The following is a 23,173-nucleotide window of genomic DNA, read 5'->3' as shown; positions in this document are numbered from 1 at the left end:
GAGCCCCTTGCTGTCATCATTTGTGTTTTCTGTTGAGCACTTTTCGTTGAGCTCTTTGCATTTCGGTCTTTCAATGAGCAGTGCGTAAGGAGCAGATCGAGAAACGCTCGCACAATGAGAGTCACCAAAAGACCGATTGACCGAAAAACTCAATGCAAACGGTCTTGGCATTTACACACACACGTTGAATTCACGAAGACGATTAATATATTTCGTCCGCAAACACGATGTTTTACGATTTGCTTGCCTACCCAGCGGGAAAGTGAGAAGTAGGTTTTTAGAAGTAGGTTTTCGGTTTTAAGTCTACTGGAAATCCTACTTCTTTTAGCAGGCGTAGGGGTAGGAGTTGAAAATTTCGGTCCGCTAAATAAGGGTGGGTTTCTGAAACCTGTGGATTTTTACATAGAAACCTCCTTTACCCCTTCCTTTTGTGTGTCACCCCGTGTATTTTGAAAGGAGAGACGGCAAAAATGTAAGGGGTGAAGGAGGTTTTTGCCCTTCCGCTTGTATGAAGAAATCTCTGGAAAATAGCATATCTTCCACATCGTTTTTCCCGCTGGGTATACGTGCACTGTATACCAATACATATGCAAAAGACCTTTTGCTTCACTGAAAACGACAAAACGGTCCTGGAGCAACCTGAACAAAACCGAATAGAAAAAATCGGTTTCGGTCTGAGCGCAACCGAACCCATTTACGAACCCATAAATCGGTCGTTCTCTGAGACTTTTCGTAAAGGGTCTGGAGAATACTGTTATTAGCAGACAACGAGAAACGGTCGACTGTTATTTGCGAGCTCTGACTTAACCTGAAATAAAATTAATTAATAATTTTTGCACAAATAACAAATAAAAGTTTAAAATTAAATTGTTTTTAATCTTCACTCATTACAACACCCTTATTATTGCGTCATTTCGGCCCGTCCGGCGCCCTTTGGCATCTTCTTGTTTGTGGAATCCTCCAGCTCCTTGGCCTTATAGTAATGCGGAGCCACCTCCAGCAGCCACTTGCTCTCGATCTCGATGACCTGACGCATGTACTCCTTGGAGGTGAAGACCAGTTCGTGATAGAGCACCCACCTGGGGAGCTCCTCAAAAAGCGAAGAGTTTGGGTGAATCATCACCGTCTGATTGTGCTTAATGGTCTTGTAGTGACCTCCTTTCGAGAGTCTCGCCACATGGTAGAAGTACCCAGCCGTGGCTGCCTTGCGAACATTTACAGTCTCTGGAAGACAGCTAACCATGTCGATTTCGACACGCTGCATGAGTCCAACCAGTTGCTCTCTCACATCCCGAGCTCTTTTCATGGATCTGTACTGAATGAAATTCTCATAGCACCACTGGGTGCTGTAATCCGTTTCTGCCCACTGATTGTACACCTGCAGCAGACTCAAATGATCGCCGTGCATGTGATTGAAGTTCTTTCGGGCAGTGTCGGCATGGATTATTTTGTCCTTGGGTCTGTAGAAGATGGCGCTGTTCACTGACAGCATGGCTGCAATGGTCACCATTTCCTCAGAGCATTTGTATCTGAAAAAAAAAACACATGTAAATATAAATGCATCAGAACCTCTAATAAATAATACTTACTTTTCGCTTGCTAGCAGCATCTTGCCCATCATGGGATCCACAGGGAACTCGGCCATTCGTCGACCCAACTTGGTCAACTCGCCATGATGATTTAGTGCACCCAAGGCATAAAGTTGCTCCAGGGCCAAAACCAGTGTCTCGTGCGGCGGCGGATCCAGAAAGTCAAAGTGTATCAGATCGTTGATGCCCAACGCCTTGAGCATTAGCACCGCATTCCCCAGATTGATGCGCTGAATCTCCGGCACAGTGTTGTCCTCCAGTTCGTGCTTGTATGCCCATGCAGTGTACAAGCGGAAGCACTTTCCCGGCGCAGTTCGACCTGCTCTGCCTGCTCGCTGGTTTGCCGATGCCTTGGAAATGGGAACCACCATCAGCGATTCCATGCCAGTGCGGGAATTGAAATTATTCTGCTTGGCAAAGCCAGGATCAATCACATATATGATATTATCGATGGTCAGCGATGTCTCTGCTATATTGGTGGCTAGAATAACTTTTCGCGCATTCGGTGGCGTGGGCTCAAAGATTTTGGCCTGCATGTCACTCGGAAGATTCGCATAGACGGGTATAACGATCAGCTCACGGATTTTAGAGCCCAATCGCTTAACGCGATCTTGCAGAACCTCCTGGCAGGTTTCGATCTCATCCTGACCCGTTAGGAACACTAGAATATCGCCCAAGGGCTGAGTGGCATGGATCTGCAAGACTGAAACGCAGCACGCGTCGATGTAATCCGCTTCCGGGGCCTTCGTGTAAAAGATATCCACAGGATACCGACGACCGGGTATCCGAAAGATGGGAGCATCGTCGAAGAAGGCGGAGAACTTATCCGCATCCAGAGTGGCACTGGAGATGAGCAGCTTCAACTCTGGCCTAAACCGAGCAATATCCTTGACCAGGCCAAACAAAATATCCGTGTGCAGGGTGCGCTCGTGAGCCTCATCAATAATCATCACACTGTACGAAGCCAAATCCGGTTCAGAGAGAAACTCACGATGCAGTGTGCCGTCCGTCATGTACTTCAGAATGGTGCGATCCGAGGTGCAGTCCTCAAAACGGATACTGTAGCCTACCTCGTTGCCCAGCTTCACGCCCATCTCCTCGGCCACACGCGCCGCCACCGACATGGCAGCCACTCGCCGAGGCTGCGTGCATCCGATCATTTTCTTGTCCTTGGTGAAACCAGCTTCGACGAGATACTGTGGCACCTGGGTTGTTTTTCCCGATCCTGTTTCGCCTTCGATGATTAGCACCTGGTGCTCCTTCACAGCAGCTATCAGATCGTCTTTGAAGGGATAGACGGGCAGAGATCGTCTGGTTTCATCCAATGTCAGACGTTTGCGTTCCTTCTCCGTGAGCTCCGGCTGCCGACTGGACGATTTCTCGCGACTACCATCTAATGTGAGGGCTTGAATAAAGTCAATCTGATCATCAAGCAGCAACTCGTACTCCTCCTGCGCCTTGGCATCCTTCGCTCCAAATTGGAAGCGAGCCGAAGCCAACTGTTCAGCTTCCCATTTCTTCTGCTCGGAGTTGGGCTGCTTTTCGAAGTCATCAACCTCAACGTACTCGGCTGAAAAACAATGTAAAGGATTAAAGATATATATATATAAATCACATTGTTTACTTACATCTCTCCCCCTTCTTTAAGTCCTGTGGCATTTGATAGCGCTGAATGCGCTCCAATTCCCGAGCCTTTTCATGCTCCTTAGCAATATTTAACAGTTGCTTCTTGTACTGACGCTCCTCCTTCTCCCTTTTGGTCAGGCTGCAAAAGAAAACCAAGTTATGTTGTTTTCAGACAGGTGAAATAGCCATGAACCTACACGCTCTCGTCGAAGAGATACTCATCGTCCAGAATGTCCGCCTCCAGTTCGGCCACCTTGTCGTCCTTTCGCTTTTCCAAGTATTGGCGACGTGACTGCAGCCGCAAGTGGGGCACAATCTTGTCCCGATCCTCATGCTCCAGTTTAAGGCGCTTGGTGGCCTCTTCGATAGCCTTGCGACCTCCGGTGGAGTCCACCACCTTACGCGTGCGATCCTCATCCCGCTGTTTCAGTCTGTTAGCGAACTCATCGCGCTCTTGCAGATCTTTCAGACGCGACTCCTCCTCACTGTCCGGCTCCTCGGCACTGCTGCTGCTGCTAGCCGTGCGTTTCCTATTTTTAGAGGACATTTTCACAAATAAACAACTAAGAGGTAAAACCAAAACAATGTAGAAGAAGAAGAAGTGACCGGCTCCGATTGACACTGCGATAACTGAGAGAGCTGACAGCATAACTGTTTTCTGTAGGTATTCTAGCTATTTTCTAGTACTGCATATTTTGTTTATCTTTATTTAGCCGTATTGTTCAAATTTAGCAGCACTGATAGCCTATCAGCTGTTTTAGTTTATATCTCACCTCAGTTTCAGAATATGTCGCGCCAATTGAGTTTTAATCCGCAAAAAGAATATGAGTTGATAGAATATCCTGGAAAAGTGGTTAATCCTGACCGGATGATAGCCACTCTTGGCGGCATTATCAATATTTCAAAGGTAAATACAGTAATCTAATAACAACCGGTCTTGCTGATAGTCCCACCCAAAAACTCAGGTCCTAGGCGACGAAGTAAAACGTTTGGCGTTGCACTTCCATCCTGAGAATCCCTACAATAAACCTACTTTTGGAGATTGCACAGATAAAACTGGAGTCCTGCTCTCAATAACTGTGAGGCGTCACAAAAAAGACAAACAACGACCTCCGGAATATTTTGTTCGGGTTTTGGGTCACTGCAGCCGAAGTTTTACCTTTGAAAGTATGTTCCAATTTGGGATTAAAACACAGCTTAATATTCTAATGAGATCTGCACCCTTAGCTCTATGTGATTTTCAATACTTACCTCTTTGGCCAACTCCAAAAAGTGATAATGCTAATGCCGCTCAGGAACTTACCTACGCTTTGGATCAGTTGAAACCCAAGGATACTTCCGATTTGGATTTCTTCAAGTGAGTAAAAAGTTAAGCTTTTAATATTACCTGTAAGGTAAAACAATTTAATCTTCCCGCAGACGTCGTCATAATCAACTTCTAGCCCTTCCTGAATTGTTTGCCCACGTAGACGTGGTCTATTCAGGCACCTACCGTCTCGATGGAACAGAAGATGGCCAACAGGAAGTGCTGGGTGTACATTCAAAATCCTCCTATGACAACCAAGGTGTCGTTTCCTTCAACATGGTCGACAGTTTTCCCACGCAAGCAGACTCGCAAAATCTGAAAAGACTCAAAGTAAAATACGTTTCCGATGAGCAGTTGGCCGTGGTCAAGAAACTATTCGACGACTGTCCAATTTGGACCAGGATCGCCCTGCAATACGAATCTGGCTTGACCAACGACAAGCTTAAATGCATTACACCTTCACTGGCTTTTTACTTCAGCAACGGTCCGTGGCGAACCTTGTACGTACGGTTTGGTTACGATCCTCGCAAGGATTTCCATAGTCGCTACTACCAGACGTTTGACTTCCGGCTGCGTTTTAGCACTGGCCTGTCCGAATTTGTATACGCGAAGAAATTAGTGAAGCAACGAAGGGCAGCGAATGCTCCTTTTGCGCCAATCGAAGATCGCGTCTCCGATTTAGTTCAGGACATCGATTACCCGTACTTCGATGAGCACAAGCTGCCGCGTTCCCGGCAATGTATGCTGCGTTACTGCGACGTTCGCATGGTGAAGATCCAGGAAATGCTTGAGAAGATTCCCACACCGCTCACCGGTGCAGTGTGCAATGAGCGAACCGGTTGGCTGCCACCAGGATTCGATGCTCAGGTGCGTCAGATTGTCTGCGCCACCATCAGCGAACTTTTGCGCAATCATTACCGCAAGGAGAACCTCACGGCTGAGGTGGAGGCGGTTACCCAAGCCGACGATGAGGAGGAGGACGAGCCCGAGGATGAAGAGACGCAGGAGGAGGACACGGAGTTGGACGAATCGCAGGCCGCAAATACTTCGGAACAGTTTGTAGACAATGATATTGAGCAGCTCTTTGATAACATAACAAGCTGATCAGTGATCATCACCCAATTAAATAATAATAAAACAGAAATTAAAAAAGCTTTCAGAATTATAAAATAATCTGCAAGGGTATAACCATAAATAATTCATTTTAATGAAGCATAGGCGCGGCCTTTATTCATAGTAAGATATACAGACAAGTGTATTAATTCATTTTTTTAGTAGCAGAAGCTGCAATTAGGTGTTGCAAGACAATGCTCAATATTCTTAAATGCTGGCTGAAGGAAAAAGTTCCCTTTTGCTGCTTAGGGCCTGCACCTGTCGAGGAATCGGGGATACAGACAGACTTCACGGATGTGGTATCGGTCTAGCAGCCAGCACAGGAAGCGTTCCAAACCCAAACCGTAGCCGCCGTGCGGCATAGTTCCGTAGATACGCTGGTCCGTGTACCAGTAATAGGGTTTCGGGTCGATGCCCTCGCGCGCATATCCCTTAAGCAGCTCCTCGCTGTCGTAAATCCTCATCGATCCACCCACAATCTCGCCCACATTTGGAAGCAGTACGTCCACACTCTCGGTCAAGCGCTGATCCTCCTTGCAGCGCTGCATGTAGAAGGACTTGATCTCCGCCGGGAAACGACACAGCATAATGGGCTCGTTGATCGTATCCGTCATCTTGCGCTCCGGAGCCTCGGGTATGTCTTCGCCGAACTCGTAGAAGGTGCCATCGTCCTTGGTCACGTTGTTTTCCTTCAGCCACTTGATGGCATCCTCGTAGTTCATGCGACGGAATGGCTTCTGCGGCGGCTTGAACTTAGGGTTAAGCTCCTTGACCAAATAGCCCCAAGGCGAGTTCAACACACGATCCACCACATCGCAGACCAGATCCTCCAGTCGATCGAGCAACTCATCGAACGTGATGAAGGGGCACTCGGCTTCCACATGAGAATACTCAGCCAAATGGCGGCGCGTTCGGCTCTGCTCCGCCCGATAACTCTGGGAAATGGTGAAGACATCGCCCAAAGCCGGCAGGCAGGTTTCCAGATAGAGCTGCGAGCTCTGCGTGAGGTAGGCCTCCTCGCCAAAGTACTTCAGCTTGAAGAGAGTGGAGCCACCTTCCACCTGGGTTTGCACCAAAGTCGGTGGCGTTACTTCGTTGTAGCCACGTGCCTCGTAGTGAGCACGGAATGCCTGTGCTACCACGGAACGCATCTTGAGCACCTTCGAGGTGTTCTCTCCGCGGATCATGATGTGCCTGTTGTCCAGCTGAACATCCGGTTGGGCCTCCTCGTTGAGAATGGCATCGGCACCGCCGGGAGGAGCCAAGCCAATCAGTTCCCAGTAGTCCACGTTGAGTTCATGGCCACCGGGAGCCGTCTTGCCTTCCGGAACCAGCTTCAAAGTGCCGAAAAGCACCACAGAGCTCTCTGTGCTCAGGGTAAGGGCATCGTAGGTCTGGCAGAGCTGATCGTTTAGCACGCATTGCAGGAAGCCAGTGCCATCGCGCAGGGTGATGAAAATTAGGGCTTTTCCCTGACGACGCAGTCGATGCACCCAGCCGTAAATCTTGACACGGGAATCCCGGTTGGCGGTGCCCTCGAGGATGCGAATTTTACGAGCCACTGGCAGGCTGGGATCCTCCACGATCTTGATCTTGCGCGCCTCCTCCAGATTCTGTTGGCGCTTCTCGGCGTCCTCCGCCTCGCGCTGCTGCTTCTCGGCGTTTTTGTGCGACTCTCTAACGAAGAGTTTCTGGATTTTCTTTAACTGCGATTTGGCAGCCGGTTCAAAGGGCTCCGTTGCATTGGGATCCTTGCTGTCCACGTAAATCGTGGGAAAGGGCTCCTTGCCCGCATGACGCATCGCCTGCAGGATTGTCTTGAATGGTTTCGATTCCGTTCCCTCACCACTCTCATCGCTGCCCTTCTTTTCGGATGTGAAGAGAGCACCTGCACATGGTCGTACATATAAATATTGCACATTATAGATCGATACTTTCGGCCGACTGACAACGTGGACGAAATAGTTTGTCCGTGTCTTTATTGATTAGCTGATTTCTTACCCAGACTTAACTCGGCCAACTGATCGGCAGGCATCTTGTTTGCTTTATGACTAATATTTTGCTGAGAGCCTTCCTTATATCTCACAATTATCTCGACAAAATTGCATCAGCTTCAAGCTAACTTTGTCGAAACGATACCTTACGCCGGATACTCGATTGACCGATATAAGGGGAAGTGTTGCAAAACACCGTTTGTCAAACAAAACTAGCAAAACTTTAAAAAATTGAATTTAAATAATTACTAATAGTTAATAATTTCTACGTCTCGTATAATCAAAAAAGTAAACAAAAAAATAGACAGCTGTATTTGGCTTATTTTTCACAGAGCTCATCCTTTTTATCGACAACTAAGCATGGTGTTTTTTAGTACATTTCACCTTGTGTAAAAACGTAAACAATTCGGAAAAGAGGAAAATGCCCTCGGAAAACAGGTGATTATAGAAAAAATAGGAAATAGGAAAATCAAAAACACAGTCGGTTCAATCCTAATACTTCCACAGAATCAAAATACTGCCAAAGGCGGTAGTTTGCGAGGAGAGCAACTTGCGCGGTGACATCACTTTTTCTTCGGGATGTGTAGTTCATCCTAGTGCCACTGTTATTGCCGATGCAGGACCCATAATAATTGGGGAAAACTGCATCATAGAGGAGTATGCCACCATAGCCCATCGCTTAGAGCCGGGAGCTACTTGGGATGCAAATAATATCTTAAGCATTGGAACCCATAATGTCTTTGAAGTGGGATGTCAAGTAGAAGCTTCCCGAATTGGCGACAAGAACGTATTCGAAAGCAAGAGTTTTGTAGGCCGTGGAGTTACTGTTTCCAGTGGCTGTGTCGTGGGAGCAGGAATTAAGATCCATACCAGTCAACGTTTGCCAGAAAACACCATTGTTTATGGCGAGCAAGGACTTCAGAGAGAGGCCATCGATAAGCAGGGATCGCAAACGCTTCAGATCGACTTCCTTCGCAAGGTTCTGCCGAATTATCACCATCTCCGCAAACCCAACTATGATCCCAAGAAGGCACGCAGCGTTGTCTAGTTTATAGTCTCTATTTAAAACCTTATGTATTCTCCGCTTTTACCGAATTAAAATTAGTCATCTCTTTTTCAAAAGTTGCTATCGTGTGATCACATAGTCCTTCGAGATCCTCAAGTCCACGTTTCAGGATATCGACAGCTCGATCTCGGTTGGATTGAATGCGAAAGTGCAACTTTTGCTCTGTGGGATGGGGAATCGTATAGCCGCAGAAATCCACCTCTGGGTACCGGGCAATAATTGTTTTCAGTGCATTGCCCAGCGTGTGACCCTCGTTGGTAAACACAAAAGTGCGCGATCCTTCGCCGTTTTTCTCATCGCCAGCTAGCTAAAATGCAATATGTTAGTTAGAACACAAAATTCAGTAATTCGTTTATTAAAAACCTCTGCCAAAGCTCCCATTTTAATACTTAAATAGTTTCTGCTTTGTTTACAAAAAACGTGCGAGGCACATGCCCTTACAATCGATTGTGTGCCTATCGATTGTCCATCTATCAAACAAGCTACAAGTGGCTAGAATTCAACAAAAAATAGCTAACAAAGAGAATTTGTTTACTCATAAAAAACAAATTTTAAGTTATTATATTTTTTTATTTTGATTTATCATTATTACTAAAATTAATTTGATTATTATCTTTTTGATATTTTAATAAAAGCTGTCAGAAAAACATCGGTTGAATACCGATGTTTCGATTCCACACCGATATCGCGTCCAACTCTAGTTCTTGACGCGGTTTTCAAGTCTCGGCATTTGCCATTGTGTGTTGTTTGTTAATTTGCTTCGTTCTGTGGCCAATTTTTATTGGAGGCCAGCAGCAAAATCAGTTTTTGCGGTGTGGGCCGAAAAAAACAAAAAAAAGTGTCGCAAACAGCCGCATTAGCATAATTGCATGCCGCCTTTTGCATGTGTGTGTAATTTGTTTGAAAGCATCAGCAGAAAAGGCGGCAAAAAAGAGAAGCAAAGAGGGAAGTTAAAAAAATAAAAAACAAAAACAAAAAAACTGCAACGGCAAACATAATTATTTTCGCAATGCAGCCAACGTGAAGTTGCTCCAAAAACACCGACACTCCGCCAAAAACGCACACAACGAAGCAAACGGCACTTCATTTTTATGCTTTTCGTTTTGTTTTTCTCTGCATCCAGCGCACGGCAGGAATAAACTGCAATACAGGTTTGTATAATGCACACAATTTGCTTATCAATATTACCACATAAATATTCCAAATATTCGTTAAGGAGAACAAAATGTCATTTAAATTTTGTTTTTGGCCACGCCCCCTTTGAGTCCCGAAAATTATGCAAATTCATACACACATGCAAAAGCAGGCAGCTGCCTCTGTCGTTGCGCAGTCGACGTCGCTGCCTCTGAAGGCGGAAGCGCTCGCTAAAAAATACCAGTTCCAGGGGCTTAAGCTTTAGCTTTAGCGTTACTTTGCCTGCTGTTCTGTTTTCTTGTCGTTATTACCAATACGTTAAACTTAAAAAAGTACCCAAAAAAACAAAAATAAAATGGAAACAGTTTATACCGTTAACAGTTGAAATTTTAAATATGTACTATTATTAAAAAACATTTATTTTTCAAATAAGTGGGCGATATATGTATGTACATAGATAATATAGTAGTAAAATAATATTTTAGCAAAAATATTTGATACCTGAAAGGACTCAAGCGCCTGATGATATTTAGCACTTTTTATCGTATGTCTCGGCTCCAGGACATCCACCTTTAACTTCACTTTAGCCAATATGCACTGTATTTTATTTCCACTGGTTGCTACGGTCCTTCCTCTCCCCGCCCGAACCCCTTCGGTATCCTGCTGGCTCCTTTGCACTCATTTGTTTGGTGGTGACTATTACACACACAAGCACACGCACATCTGTTGTGTTTTGGTGGTGACTAATGCGGCAGCATGTTCCGTTATCTCATGCGTTCCCCCTCCGCGCGCCCACGCGCTTGAGCTTGTGTTGTAATAATCACTTCGTAGGTGTGTGTATGTCTCACGTTTCGTTTGGCGCCATGCGTTCCCCCCAATTTGCAGTTGTTGCAATTTGGTCTAGGCTGTGTTTCGTTTTCATATCGTTTCCCCCATTATGTTGGGCGCCCTTTTTGTTGTTTTTACATGGGCTGCAGCGCTGCATGTACGTTTGTATGTATGTAATTTTACTGCCGGCGTTTGTATTGTGTATGTGTGTGTAAAAGAGAGCAAAGCAGCTGCTCTCTCCTGGCCAAAAAAGGGGTTCGCTCTCTCTCCTGGGCTAACTCTATTCTTATTTTTATGGTTTTTTTTACGTTTGCAATTATTTTGGCATTGTAGTGGTTACAACAAAAGAATTGCATTTGGGCGTCACGATCGTCGCAAAATGGAGAAGAAGCAGAAAGAGACGTGCGAAATGGTTCTGGGAATACGATACAGGAGGTTCTCGTTTGGCCCCCTGTAAATAAACACAAACCCATGTTGAATACTACGTTATATGGCCCTGCATGTGTACAGGAAAAAAAAAACTTCCCTTGCATATACTCGCGAAACTGATTCGTAAACAATTTCCGCACTCGTGTGTAATATTGTACTCTAACTTATAATAAACTCAAACGAGCAGAACCTGCAGAAAAATCCAACACCGAAAAAACAAATATCTTAATATTATAGTTTTTTTTTTTTTTTTTAATTGTTTAAATGTTACTAGAGAGTAAAACAAGTTCAAGATCATTTAATCAAAATCACAAATCTTCATGCAGATTTGTTTTTACCAAATTCAGTTTATTCTCCCTGATTGTGTGAACCTAGCCTACACTATGTCAGTGTAGTTATACTGGCGAATAAATGGCGGAGCTGAACTGGGACCGAAATTTTGAGCTCTCCCTTGAGTGGAATATCTTCCCATGAGTATTGGAGATATCTACTTGAAAATACCTATCAGGATGCTGACACTCACTCTACAGTGGTATTTCGTTAAAAAAAACCTTTCCTAGTTCTGCGTTCTTTTCAGATTAGCAAGTTAGGAGTAGGTTCCATAATATTAAGTATGTACTTACAAATTTACAACAATTTAATAAAGTTAATTAGTTACACAAATTGACTGTAAGATGAAATGGACTAGTCACTCATACATACGTTAAAAATGTTCGCGTTCTGTTTCAAGTGCCCATAGTACGAAAAATTTCCAAGGATGCTGCAGACACCGATAAGCCACACGAAATAAAATAAAATAAAATACGCAGACGGCAGGGGGTGGGGTGGTTGAGAGAAATGGCACGAAGAGTGAAAGGGGCCAAAGGGGAGCCGGGTTCAATAGCAGACAGAATAAGGTGAGGTGGCAATGGCACAAGACGAAGATGAAGAGCACGGAACAGAGAACAAGGAACAGACGGAAACACGGACACGACAACGTGATATTTTAACATCCTGTGCAGCGAATCACGAAGGAGGTGGGGAGCGCCATAAAACAGGAAAAGACGGCAAAACAGGAGGCGGAGGAGAGCAAAAACCTGTCATCCGCTGCCGGCTGCATTCGATACGTGCTAAGAAAAGCAGGAGGAAAGAAGGAGACAGCGTCGCAAAAGGATGAAGCTGCAAGCATTTTTAGAATTCCCAAAATCAACATAAAAAAAATAACAAGTAAATAAACGATGGTAACCGCACAAACTACACCGTAAAGAAATAATGTTATGGACTAAAAATCCATATTTTACAAATTTAAATTTAAAATAATATAAAATGTCTCATACAACGGATACAAAAAATTTTTCGCAAATATTGATTTTAGACTTCATTAAAAGATAATAACTTTTATAGTGTATTAAGAGCAAGTCAAAAGGAAGCTGAGTCGAATGCCTCCCCCTTCTTTAAAATTTCTTTTCTCTATGTGTGCGTGATCTCAGTCCAGACGCAGCAGCAGCGACGTCGACAGAGAGACTTAAAACAAACAAAACCATCACATGCATTTTTCTCTTATTTCCCCTTTGTTTAGGTTTCCTTGTTTATAGTCTTAGAAAGGGTATCGAAATTTTGCAATGTTTAAAAAAGGACAAAAGGCAGTAAAAATTTCGGCTTACCAGTGGCTTAGCCGTAATTGCCAATCGCGACATCGAATTTTAAGTCCTTTGGTGTACAGCTCCCTTGCTCTCACTAAACATGTGCATAGATACATATGTATCTTCCGAAAAACCAATAGTTCTTTTATAAAAAGTGTTTTTTTTTCGACAAGACATCATGATTTTTTAAATATGATAGTAATGTTGTAGCAGTAGCATAAAATAGTATTGTGAATTTAATGAACTTTTACTTCCTTATGTTTCTACAGTTTTTTGGTAATAAGAAATTTTAAATACAATTAATCTCAAAGGTTCGATTCAGAACTTTCCATTCAAAGTGTGTCTTTTGATTTCCGGCCTGCAGTTTCAGGTGAACTGAAAGGGAAATGGCAAAAAGAAGAGCACCATCGTTCCTTGTGGTTTGCTATTGAAATGAATGTTTTATATTGTGCCTATATTATTTTGTTCCTTTTTTTCACTGTATGCTTGAAGGGATTTGCATAATACGCTCTAAAGCAGCCGTAAAATGTGTCCGATGCTGTCTGTTGCCATCGCACATATTGCCGATGGGTGTTGATGTTGTTGCTGTTGTTGGTGCTTTTCGTGGTGGTTGCTGTACGGCCTCAAAGGACTCGCATCCCCCTGTGCATGTCCTGTGAGTCCTGTGCCTAGTTTCATTTCATTTTCGTTTCACTTTTTTTTTTTTTTTTTTGTTTTTGCTCTGTTGCTTCCCACTTTTATTGTTGAACTTTACAGCTGCCGCTTTCATTTCATTTTATGTTACTTCACTTTTTTCCGTTTTGTCCAACTTGCATTTTTCCCCGCTCGCTGTGGCTTATTTTTGGCAGGGGTGGTTTTAACTTATATGGAACTTACGACAGCATTTTGTATGCGTCTGACTTTGATCCCTTTTCCGGGGGGTGGGAGAGCTCGGTCGTCTGGCCACCCCCTCGGCAGCATTTCGGGAAAGTGTCTTGCAAATAAATAAATAGTCATGTCAGCCATATTATTAATGCCTTCCCGTGAAGGAAGCAAGGATCGAAGGCTGGAGGCAGGAAGGTAGCTTAAGGTCTACGTTCTCGTGTGCAGATGGGTGGTGGGTGCCGAGGGGGTGGCGCTAATCAACCCTCTTGGGCTGCCGACAAAGAAAAGGGGAACGCATCTTACCACGAAAAATACATTCAGGCACAATAAGTACAGTGGGCATACTAGTTGGGGAATTTAAAAACGGAAAGTTTCGTAAAAAAAACAATTAAAAAATAATTCAAACTATTATTAGATTTTATACAATACTTTGATCAAAGCACATTCACCAAAAAACTTTTCTTAAATTGTAGGGACTTATTTTTATAATCATAACATTTTATTTTATTTAAATTGAAGGGAAAATTAATTTAAAAGTAATCGAGGTTGAGAACAATTTGCGTGTGTTTACTGTAAGCCAATATATATATTCAACTACGCATTTCTGTCTGTCTGTTCGCGTTTGGGGTCAACAAACCTTTGGGCCAGCCCCCAGCATCAATTCTGCGTGTGTGTGTGTGTGTGTTGGGAGAGTGCGTGCGGGCGAGTATTGGTGAGTGCGAAAAGTGAACGATTTTCCAGCAGAGCTCAACTCAAACCAAAACCCCCCTGTTGAAAACTGGCCGACACTAGCACGTTCTACGCATTTTTGTGCATTGACCCCAGACAGACGGAAGACCCCCACATACACACACATCCATACCACCCATGACACCCCCCATGACACCCCCCAAACACCCTCACAAGCGCACACACATATGATTTCCTCCCCCTCACACATACACGCACATCTGTTTGTTTGCATAGTACAATGGCAACCCTCGCTGATTTGATTTTCATATGTTGAATGGGATTTTGAGGGTGGAATGGATTCGGATTCAACGCCCTGCGTTTGCTCGTTTGCTTTACTACACCTTTATCGGAAGTTTTATGAATTTTTGTATATTATTTTTTTACGATTTTATATATTAAAATATTCATGCTACACTTTGCAGTACACGGAAAAAGAAAAACGTTTTTATCTTTGATCTCACTGATTAGTGGTATAAGTTCAGAAAATTCAAGATTTAATTTTTGCAAAAAATAAAACATACTTACTTTTGATGCGATTTTCACTCAACTTTCTTTAACGAAAACAATTAAAAATTGTTTAATGGCTTGTGATTGTTTTTATTGTAAAACTAAACTGAAGAACAGCGATAATTTGAGAACATTATAACTTTCTGTTTTACCTGTGTAGGCTGCGGTATCTTCGATTACAAGTTTATGACAGCATAAAGTCATGAAGCACCTTTAATTGCACTCTCCATAGAGTAGGCCCATCCGCCAGCTTTTGTTTTAGTGTTATTTTACCTTTGGGGGGTACGACGGGGTACATAAAATGGTTTTATTGCCTTCCCCGCCCCCGCGAAGTTATTTTGGGTGTGGCTCTGGCTGCATACAGATTGATGGGTTTTAGTTGAATGATTTGAGAGGACGACGACCGGTTCCAGTTCCTGTAAACCCAACCATTCTGTCTTTGTTTTTCGCTTTTCATTCTGTCCGTGAAATTTGCCGAGCAACGTTATTAAAGGTCATTTACTTTTGTTAACCGTCAGGGGTAGTTTTTCCCCTCTAGTTTCTCGGGTTCTCGTTTCGGCTTCGGTCTCGGATTCTCAATGTCCTGGTCGTCCTTACGTTCTCATGAATATGCGAAAATTTAACGCATGCAAATGGGTAAATTGTCCCAAGAAAACTGTCTTGTAAATGAATCTTTATGGGTCTTGTAAAGAGGGTTGTAAATGGCCTGGGCGAGGGGAGGTTGGTCGGCAACTCTCTTAGTTCGTGGGAATTTTTGTCAAAACTTTTGTTTTAAAATGGCTTTGGGATGGGTATCTGAGCAACGTTTCCGTTTTGCATGAACAGGTTGCCCTTTGTTATTAAGTTCGAGATTCCATTATCATAATAGGTCTACGGGGATCTTTAGTTTAGTTTTTCGTGAACAAGACGAGAGGGGTTATCTCAGCAGAAATCTTTTAGGAGAATTTCGTCTCCTTCAAGCTCCATTTGTGTGATTTTCTCGGAATAAAGGCAACAGCATGTGTTTCTTTATTTTATGTGCTTGTTGGCTTTTTCGCCGCTGTGTTGATTTAAAAACGTAAAGTTTTCAGCTAAGGGAGTACAGTAAATTATCATTAAAATTTACTCACGAAAAGTTTGCATGTTCAACAAACCAACATCATTATTTAATAAAATGTTTGGTTATTTTAAGCATATTAAATGGGATGTTCATTGGACAAAGTCAAAGTTTTTTAGTTATCGGGGTTATGCTGCTTCCACATTTTGGATTTTTCAAGAGGTCTGCCTGTCTTTCTTCCCCTTAACTTCGGTTCTTCACAGCCTTGAGTTCCCGAGTCTTCTTGCACTTGCGTTGAAAACTTCCCCCTCTTTCTTCTCGCATTTGGGGCTCCTCCCCGCAAAAAGTTCACACGCTGCTTGCTTTTGGAGTCTTTAGAAGCGTCTTTGACTTTGTTTGGCTTTCGGTTTACGAGTATATATATTTGTATGTTCGCAGACCAGACGACAAGACAGCTGTTAAAGCAAATTAATCTAACAACAATAATAACAACAGCGAGCCAAAAGAAACAGAGCGGGCAAAAAAGAACAGTACGAGAACTCGCAGACCGACGACTCGAATCTTATATAGTACATATGTACATATATTGAAACATTGTATGTAGAAATATTCAGAGTATAGTTCAGCTGAAACTGAATTTGCTGATAAAACAAAGCAAATGCCTTGGAAGGTGGGACAAAAGACGGCTTGGTATTTGGGGGCGGTGGAGGAGGTTCAAATCTGCCAGTTGCACACATGTACAGTGAATTCTCAATCAGGACAAATGAATTTAAGTTTGAAAGAGACAATACCTAACACCAGAATTTTTAAGTTTTTAATTTTTTCTTCGTACCAAAATCATCTTGATACATTTAACATTTTATTCGTAAGAAAAAAATCTATTCAATAATAGGAACGTAAACATTAGTTAATTGAATTATCTTTTGCTTCTTAGATACATTTGCTTTACAAGATTCAAGATTGCATGCAAATTGATTTTTGAATGTATCAACCGTTATGTTTACATTTGTATTTATCGGCTTACTGATAAGGTGATTCATGTACTTGCTATTAAAAAAGTGCGATTCCGGATTTCGCAGACCAAGTATTTCCGATCGACCACTGTGAACCGCCTATCAAATTCTTCTGAGTTCGTTTTGTTGCTATTTTTTTGGTGTTTTTGTTGTTGCTTCCGCTTGTTGTTGTTTAGAAATAGAAATGATTTCACAATGTACTTTTTGGTGTCGCGCTCAGAGCTTCAGTTGACCGTTTCGTTCCGTTGAGCTAACCTCCCCGCTCCACCTCCCGGTTTTCCCCCCCTCGCCAGTCTTCGAAATCCAACGAAAAGAAAGAAATAAAACAACGTACGAAAAAAAAACAATATAAATAATAAAAATAAGGAATAACAACGAGAAACACAAAACACGTTTTTCAGACTCGGTTTTGCTGATTTCTTATTAGATATTCTTGTGTCCGTCCGTCTCACTCGCTCTCCCGCCCAAAGACACTTATTATTTATTCTTTCGCTGGCCCGCAACTCGTGGCTCTTGGTTTATGGTGATTCAGCTCAAAACGAGAAGTGAATGTGCCCCGCTTGCCCCCTTGCCACGCCTCCCAAAACACTGGCAGAGCAGTAGGCGTCAACTGCGACGCCTGTGGACGCTAAAAAAAACATGATTCGAAAATTTTAAATCTTAACATAACACAAATTAAACTCAGCCCAAAAACTTTTAAATTCCTAAGAAGGTTTCACTTAAACAAATCATCACAACCTTTTTAATCACTTCTTTTGTACTAAAAGTTTTCGCAACAACAAATTTATATTTTCAGTGTAACTCATTTTGCATTTAACGTTTGTGTTCCTCGGTTGTAAAATGTCAGTGTTAAATAATATTGTGTTTAGTAAACCAGAAAAACGTAAGCAAATTTACCGTTGTTGGCGGTGAGTAAGCGATAGATGCAGTGGAGTAGGGAGCGAGAAGGAGACACAAGTAAGGAGAGAATGAAAGAGGCCTAAACTGCACTTGAGCGAGTGAGAGAGCGAGTGAGTGACTGATTGATGGCCAAAGCAGCAGAAACAACAATAAGCCGTGCTTGAAATGTTGTTGCTGTGGGTTCTACCGCTTCTTCTTCCTCCTTAATGAAGGTCAATGTTCGAACGCCAACGCTGTCGACGATTCTTCTGCGATTCCGATTCTTCAGCTTCGACGTTCTTCACTGATTCTTCAGGCGCTTTGTTGTTGATGTTGCTTGATGATTGGCCATTGGCGTTGTTGTTGTTTTGTTCTGCCTGTAGTGGTTCACATCTGATTACACTCTTACAAAAATAATCAAGAACAAAGCTGGGTGAATCAATTATGCATAAAGCTGCAACAAAAATCGCAGAGCCGTTAAGTTTACGACAATTGCGTTGTTTAAAATTAAGTTAATTTTACCAAAAGAAATGTATAAAAATAAACTTATTTATTAATATTCAACCTTATTAGAAAATGGAACAAATCTTTAAAGAAACTATAATTTTCTCGAAACGCCTAACGTTATTTCTTCAATTTTTGTTGTAAATGGTTTGTCTTGACCCGACGCTCTTCTCTCACCCTATTTTCCCTGTCCAATTCGAGTTCATTAAAGTACAAACAACTCCAAATAAAATTCAAGCCATGAAGCTGGTTAATGATACTTGATGTTTTGTGCAGGCGTGGCTTCTCCGCTGGAGTTCCCTTCATTTAATTTTTCATCCAGCATAGACAATCCATATAATTATGGAATAATTTAATTGTTTCAATTTAGAGCTTAATGCCTGCACATGAGACAAGCACCAAGCACCCCTCCAAAACTCGAAACTAATGTTTTCCGGGCTTGGCCCCATCGGTAATCTGGCGGAACCTTTGACCGACCTAACCCTCCGATTGCCCAGAGTAACTCTCCCCAGAGAATTGCCTCCGTCACAAGTTCTTTGGGGAAATTAGAGGGGAATAACCCACTCGAATCGGCAGAGGAAACGTCTAAATGCCCCTGAGAGAAAGGGAGGTCGCTTTTGCCAAGTTCAGTTCAAAGAACTTCCCACATCTGATTAAAGAAATAATCAAGGGTTGTGCGAAATACAAAGAGGCGCTTTTGGACGGAGAGGTGAAAGAGAATTTAAAAGCAAAGCAAATCTCTGGATCGACCCAAAAGTGCCATTTCCGTTGGAACACCTAAAAAAATAGAACAAATTATTTATACAAAAGATTACAAAAAAATGTTAATGCCTTATAGAAGTAAATGTATCTTTTAGCTTCTTACAAATTTTTTATAAAGTAGTAGCATTGGTTTTTTATATACATTTTTTTATACCCTTGCAGAGCAAAGGGTATTATAATTTCAGTCAGAAGTTTGCAACGCAGTGAAGGAGACACCTCAGACCCCATAAAGTATATATATTCTTGATCAGCATCACGAGCAGAATCGGAATACGTCTGTACGTCTGTCCGTCTGTCCGTCTGTCCGTCTGTCCGTCTGTCCGTCTGTCTGTCTGTCCTCCTGTCGGTTTCTATGTAAACTAGTCTCTCAGTTTTAAAGCTATCTTGCTGAAACTTTCCCAAAAGTTGTGGAGTTGTTGCACGCAGTATATAAGTCGGAACGAGCCGGATCGGCCGACTATATCGGATAGCTCCCATACAAGAGAATGAAATAAAAAATTCTTACTTTGTTATTTTTGATCAGATCGACTTGATTCCTTCCAGATGGCGGTTTCTAACTGCTATTGAATTTCGGATTAAATTTTATCAAAATCGGATAACTCTATCATATAGCTGCCATAGGAAAGATCAAAAAATATATATATAAATGAAAAAAAAATTATAATGTCGTTGTTTTCAATGCCACGAGCATGATTTTTGGAAAAATAAAGTTTTTTAAATACTCTTAAATTAAGAAAAAATTTCATAAAAATCGGAATACTATATCATATAGCTGCCATAGAAAAGATCGAAAAATCTATATAGAAATGACGGAAATAAAATTATAACCTCGTTGTTTTTCATCAGACAATCATGATTTTCGGAATATAGAGTTTTCTAATGAGTTTTGAGTTACAAATTAAATTTCATCAAAATCGGTCGACTATATCATATAGCTGTCATATGAACAATATGGAAAATTAATAGAAAAATCGTCATAGCTTCGATGCTCTTCAGCTTTTGTCTATTTTGTTCGACAAATTTAGTAACTGCAAGGGTATATAAGCTTCGGCTTGCCGAAGCTAGCTTCCTTTCTTGTTTTTCAATAAAATGTATAAATTTAAAAATGTTTAATCAAATTAGAATTTCTCTGCTGAAAATACTTTTTGAAAACTTAACTTTTCTCGTTAGCCAACTTTGACTGTAGAGTTAAAGTAATTTGCCGCATCTAATATACCAATTTGGTGCGTTATGAGAAGGAGTCGCTGGTCGAAAAGCACGCGGTTCGTTGGCTTTAAGAGTGTATCACAAGCAATTATGAACGTTGACCTTCTGCCTGGAAAAAAAGTTTCCACTACCCGAAAAAGGTGAAAGAACACACAGGCACGGACCCCAAAAACGAAGGTAACAAAGACATTAGCAGAGGCTGCGAAATGTGCGAGGTGCGGTGGAGAAAACCTAATGACAGCTGGGGGACAGCAAATAAACCAAGAAACCAAGAGCCCGCGAAGAAAATGCGCCACAAGAACATCATCAACAACAACAACAACAACAGAAAAAGTTCTCGATAGCAAAGCAGCTAAGGAAAGGCAAGATAATAATAAAGAAGGCGCGCGTTGTCGACTGCAAAACAAAGCGAATTTTTGGCCAACAGCGCAGACACAAAAGATTCTTCGCCGGAGTCACGGGGTCTAAAGCACATATACCCATATATATATAACCCAGCACTATATATGTTTACATACATATATAGAGATATATATGTATGTGGGTACTATAACCTGGCGCTGACTTTGGCTCTTTTTGAAAGTTGAAATGCTTGCCTAGGTAGAGCCAATAAACGAGTTTGAAACAAAAGAACAGAAACAGACGCTTAGCTAACCTATCTACCATTATACCCCCCTTCCCCCTTCTCTGACCTCGCCACCCCCTTTTTGTTTTTTTTTTTGCGCGTGTGAAGATCGCGAACTTTGGGCGCTTGGGGAACGGAATGGTAACTGGAACAGCGGCATTGAACCGAGTCGAGAAGAAAACCAGAAAGGAAGGCTATAGCTCCGGGGACCAATTATCTATCCCCCTCTCCTTCCCTCCCCCCAAACACACAGGTCAATTTGTGTTCTGAGTTTAAGCCAAGTTTAAGTCGTAAGTTTGCTGGAAGCCCACATACATATTTGGTTTGCCACTTGCTGATTTCTGAATCCTTTCTTATATGTTTTTAAGATTATTTAAAAAACCACTAAAGCTTTAGGAGACCATAGGATTTTATTATTGTATTTGTTACAACTTCGAGGTCAAGGATGTACTATATATACTTCAATGAATACATTTAAAAGTCAAAACTAAAATCCACCTCAAGTAAAATCCCAACTGTGCAAGAGTTTCAGGTGAGAAAGGTCTCATCCCTCCAGACAACCGCCCACCACCCCCTTTTTCATTAAACCACTCGAGCTGAGAAATTGCCCTAAAAGTGACAGTTAAAGCCGGGCATAATTAACAACGTTCATCAATTACATAAGAACATCCCACACATAGAAATCCCACCTTGGGCAGCAGGCCGCAGTGACAAAGCTCTTAAATGAGGCCTAAACTACCCAACTCCCACCCGAAATCACCCGCAGGGATGCTTTTTTTTTGTGTACAGAGCATAATTAACGTAAAGTGTTTCGCAGAGCAAACGAAATCAAAAAAAGGAAAGGAAGAGAAAGTACGGGAGATCCAAAGGACATGTTGGAAATAATGCGTGTACTTAAGGGCTTTTATACTCTACCTAATGGCTTTATTATCTGTTCAACAATTTGGCCGACAATAATGGAAAGATATTAACAACTCAATTATAATTATGTATAAGCAAAACTCATAGAGATTCATAAATAACAAATACTTTTTTTCCTGTAATCAAATATGTTGTCATTTAAAAAAAAAATCATCAAATCTAACATGTTTAACTATTTTTATTTATTTTTAGAAACCTGTTAAACTTGACCTACGGTTGAAATATTACGACTGACATTGAGTAGATTATGCGGTAAGTTTCATACAATGTATTAAAACTTAGAACATTTGAATGCTAATGTTGTAAAGGTGGAAGGGTATTCAGCGTTGGGTTAGTTTGGTCTATCTTGTCGGACTTATTTTATACAACCGCATAGACAATAAATCTATCTGGAGACCGCTTTGGCATCTTCCTGTCTCGTTTTTTCGGCCGTGTGTCCTTCGTACTAGAAACCCAATACCTGCCAGCATGTGAAGCGAAGCTCAATGGAGTGAGTTATAATGGGAAAGGCGGAAAAAGGGACGGACGTTGGCTTATTCATCATATCTCACGTACGCGTCTGATGTCTGGAGTAGCTCCTCTTCTTCTCATTTGTATGCCATGCGGGTGCCCCTTTAGAGGGAGACAGAGTATGCCAAGAAAGAGATGGAGATGTTTTATGGGACCCCACATATCGAATGCGAAACATGTGCTAATGCTGTTATTATTTATATTCTTATACCTGGCACACTTTTATACATAAAGGGTATATTTTATTCGTTCAAAATATATAAAAAAATATTATTTTTATTTAACTGATAACTAAACATTTATAGTTCCTATTTTCTCCTACTTTCAAAACATTTGCAATAGAGTTTCTTGAGATCAAACAGGATATTTTTTGGTCGATACTTTTGACCTCGACTTGTAGCTTGCGGTTTCCGCTTCCTTTCCAAAGGTCGTCGTCTATTTAACCGCAGGACATTTATCAAGAGATTGTGCTGATGGAACCACAGATTTTATTTCACTTTTCGATGTTTTAATGCCAAATTTTGCTGTGCGATAGCAACAAGTTTGTGACTTTTTTTCTGTCTATTTTTTTTTTGGTTTTTGTTGCCTATTCATGGTCCGCAGGTCGCCGGTTAGTTGGTTTATTGACATCGCCGTTCTGCCTGCGTCGACGTCGACGTCAACGTTTTAGCCACACACTTTTTCAAGTTCGTGAATTTTTTAGCCGTTCGTTGACTCTTGGCTCTGTTGTTTTTTTCTATGTCTGTTAACGTTTTATTTATTATGTCCGAACTAATGTCATTTTAAGGCTGTCTCTGTATTTCACTCTACCTCTTTTTTTTTTTATTTATTTATTTTTTTTTTTTTTTTTTGGGGTTTTGCCATTCGCTTCTAGCTAAAAGTTTAAAGTCTCTTGTCGCCCCCTTCG

General features: G+C 41.9%; 6 protein-coding genes across 8 annotated transcripts in view; 3 read left to right on the top strand and 3 right to left on the bottom strand.

The window, feature by feature from the left end:
- Positions 1–849: 849 nt before the first annotated feature.
- LOC108101167 (pre-mRNA-splicing factor ATP-dependent RNA helicase DHX16) lies at positions 850–3,819 on the bottom strand. The gene is made up of 4 exons (XM_017205396.1): positions 3,413–3,819; positions 3,218–3,354; positions 1,590–3,159; positions 850–1,529 (listed from the first exon to the last, which is right to left on the bottom strand). The coding sequence occupies exons 1-4, from the start codon at positions 3,760–3,762 to the stop codon at positions 902–904; spliced, it is 2,685 nt and encodes an 894-aa protein (XP_017060885.1). The 5' UTR covers positions 3,763–3,819; the 3' UTR covers positions 850–901.
- A 162-nt stretch (positions 3,820–3,981) lies between these two features.
- LOC108101170 (general transcription factor 3C polypeptide 5) lies at positions 3,982–5,661 on the top strand. Its single transcript, XM_017205398.2, has 4 exons — positions 3,982–4,122; positions 4,181–4,382; positions 4,443–4,572; positions 4,635–5,661. The coding sequence occupies exons 1-4, from the start codon at positions 4,003–4,005 to the stop codon at positions 5,623–5,625; spliced, it is 1,443 nt and encodes a 480-aa protein (XP_017060887.1). The 5' UTR covers positions 3,982–4,002; the 3' UTR covers positions 5,626–5,661.
- Positions 5,662–5,719: 58 nt separating this feature from the next.
- On the bottom strand, positions 5,720–7,806 carry LOC108101169 (asparagine--tRNA ligase, cytoplasmic). Its single transcript, XM_017205397.2, has 2 exons — positions 7,636–7,806; positions 5,720–7,522 (listed from the first exon to the last, which is right to left on the bottom strand). Exons 1-2 carry the CDS (start codon positions 7,667–7,669, stop codon positions 5,880–5,882), a joined length of 1,677 nt encoding a protein of 558 aa, XP_017060886.1. The 5' UTR covers positions 7,670–7,806; the 3' UTR covers positions 5,720–5,879.
- Positions 7,807–7,935: 129 nt separating this feature from the next.
- LOC108101174 (dynactin subunit 6) lies at positions 7,936–8,750 on the top strand. Its single transcript, XM_017205404.2, has 2 exons — positions 7,936–8,066; positions 8,136–8,750. The coding sequence occupies exons 1-2, from the start codon at positions 8,050–8,052 to the stop codon at positions 8,674–8,676; spliced, it is 558 nt and encodes a 185-aa protein (XP_017060893.1). The 5' UTR covers positions 7,936–8,049; the 3' UTR covers positions 8,677–8,750.
- On the bottom strand, positions 8,672–9,165 carry LOC108101175 (probable DNA-directed RNA polymerases I and III subunit RPAC2). The gene is made up of 2 exons (XM_017205405.1): positions 9,058–9,165; positions 8,672–9,001 (listed from the first exon to the last, which is right to left on the bottom strand). Exons 1-2 carry the CDS (start codon positions 9,073–9,075, stop codon positions 8,699–8,701), a joined length of 321 nt encoding a protein of 106 aa, XP_017060894.1. The 5' UTR covers positions 9,076–9,165; the 3' UTR covers positions 8,672–8,698.
- A 216-nt stretch (positions 9,166–9,381) lies between these two features.
- LOC108101166 (brain tumor protein) overlaps positions 9,382–23,173 on the top strand; it is a 39,428-nt gene continuing 25,636 nt past the window's right edge. Inside the window, exons 1-3 of one of the 3 annotated variants that reach the window (XM_017205390.2) lie at positions 9,382–9,845; positions 17,403–17,404; positions 21,949–22,008. The gene's annotated coding sequence lies outside the window, so the exon portion shown is untranslated. The remainder of the gene's footprint in view (positions 9,846–17,402; positions 17,405–21,948; positions 22,009–23,173) is intronic. The other 2 variants (XM_017205389.2, XM_043209357.1) reach the window with 2 other exon arrangements.

The sequence above is a fragment of the Drosophila ficusphila genome, unplaced genomic scaffold, assembly GCF_018152265.1.
Source record: "Drosophila ficusphila isolate 14025-0441.05 unplaced genomic scaffold, ASM1815226v1 contig_127, whole genome shotgun sequence".
In the NCBI taxonomy this organism is placed as follows: domain Eukaryota; kingdom Metazoa; phylum Arthropoda; class Insecta; order Diptera; family Drosophilidae; genus Drosophila; species Drosophila ficusphila.
Note: the sequence above shows the minus strand (reverse complement) of the source record. Positions and strands in the feature narration are given on the sequence as shown.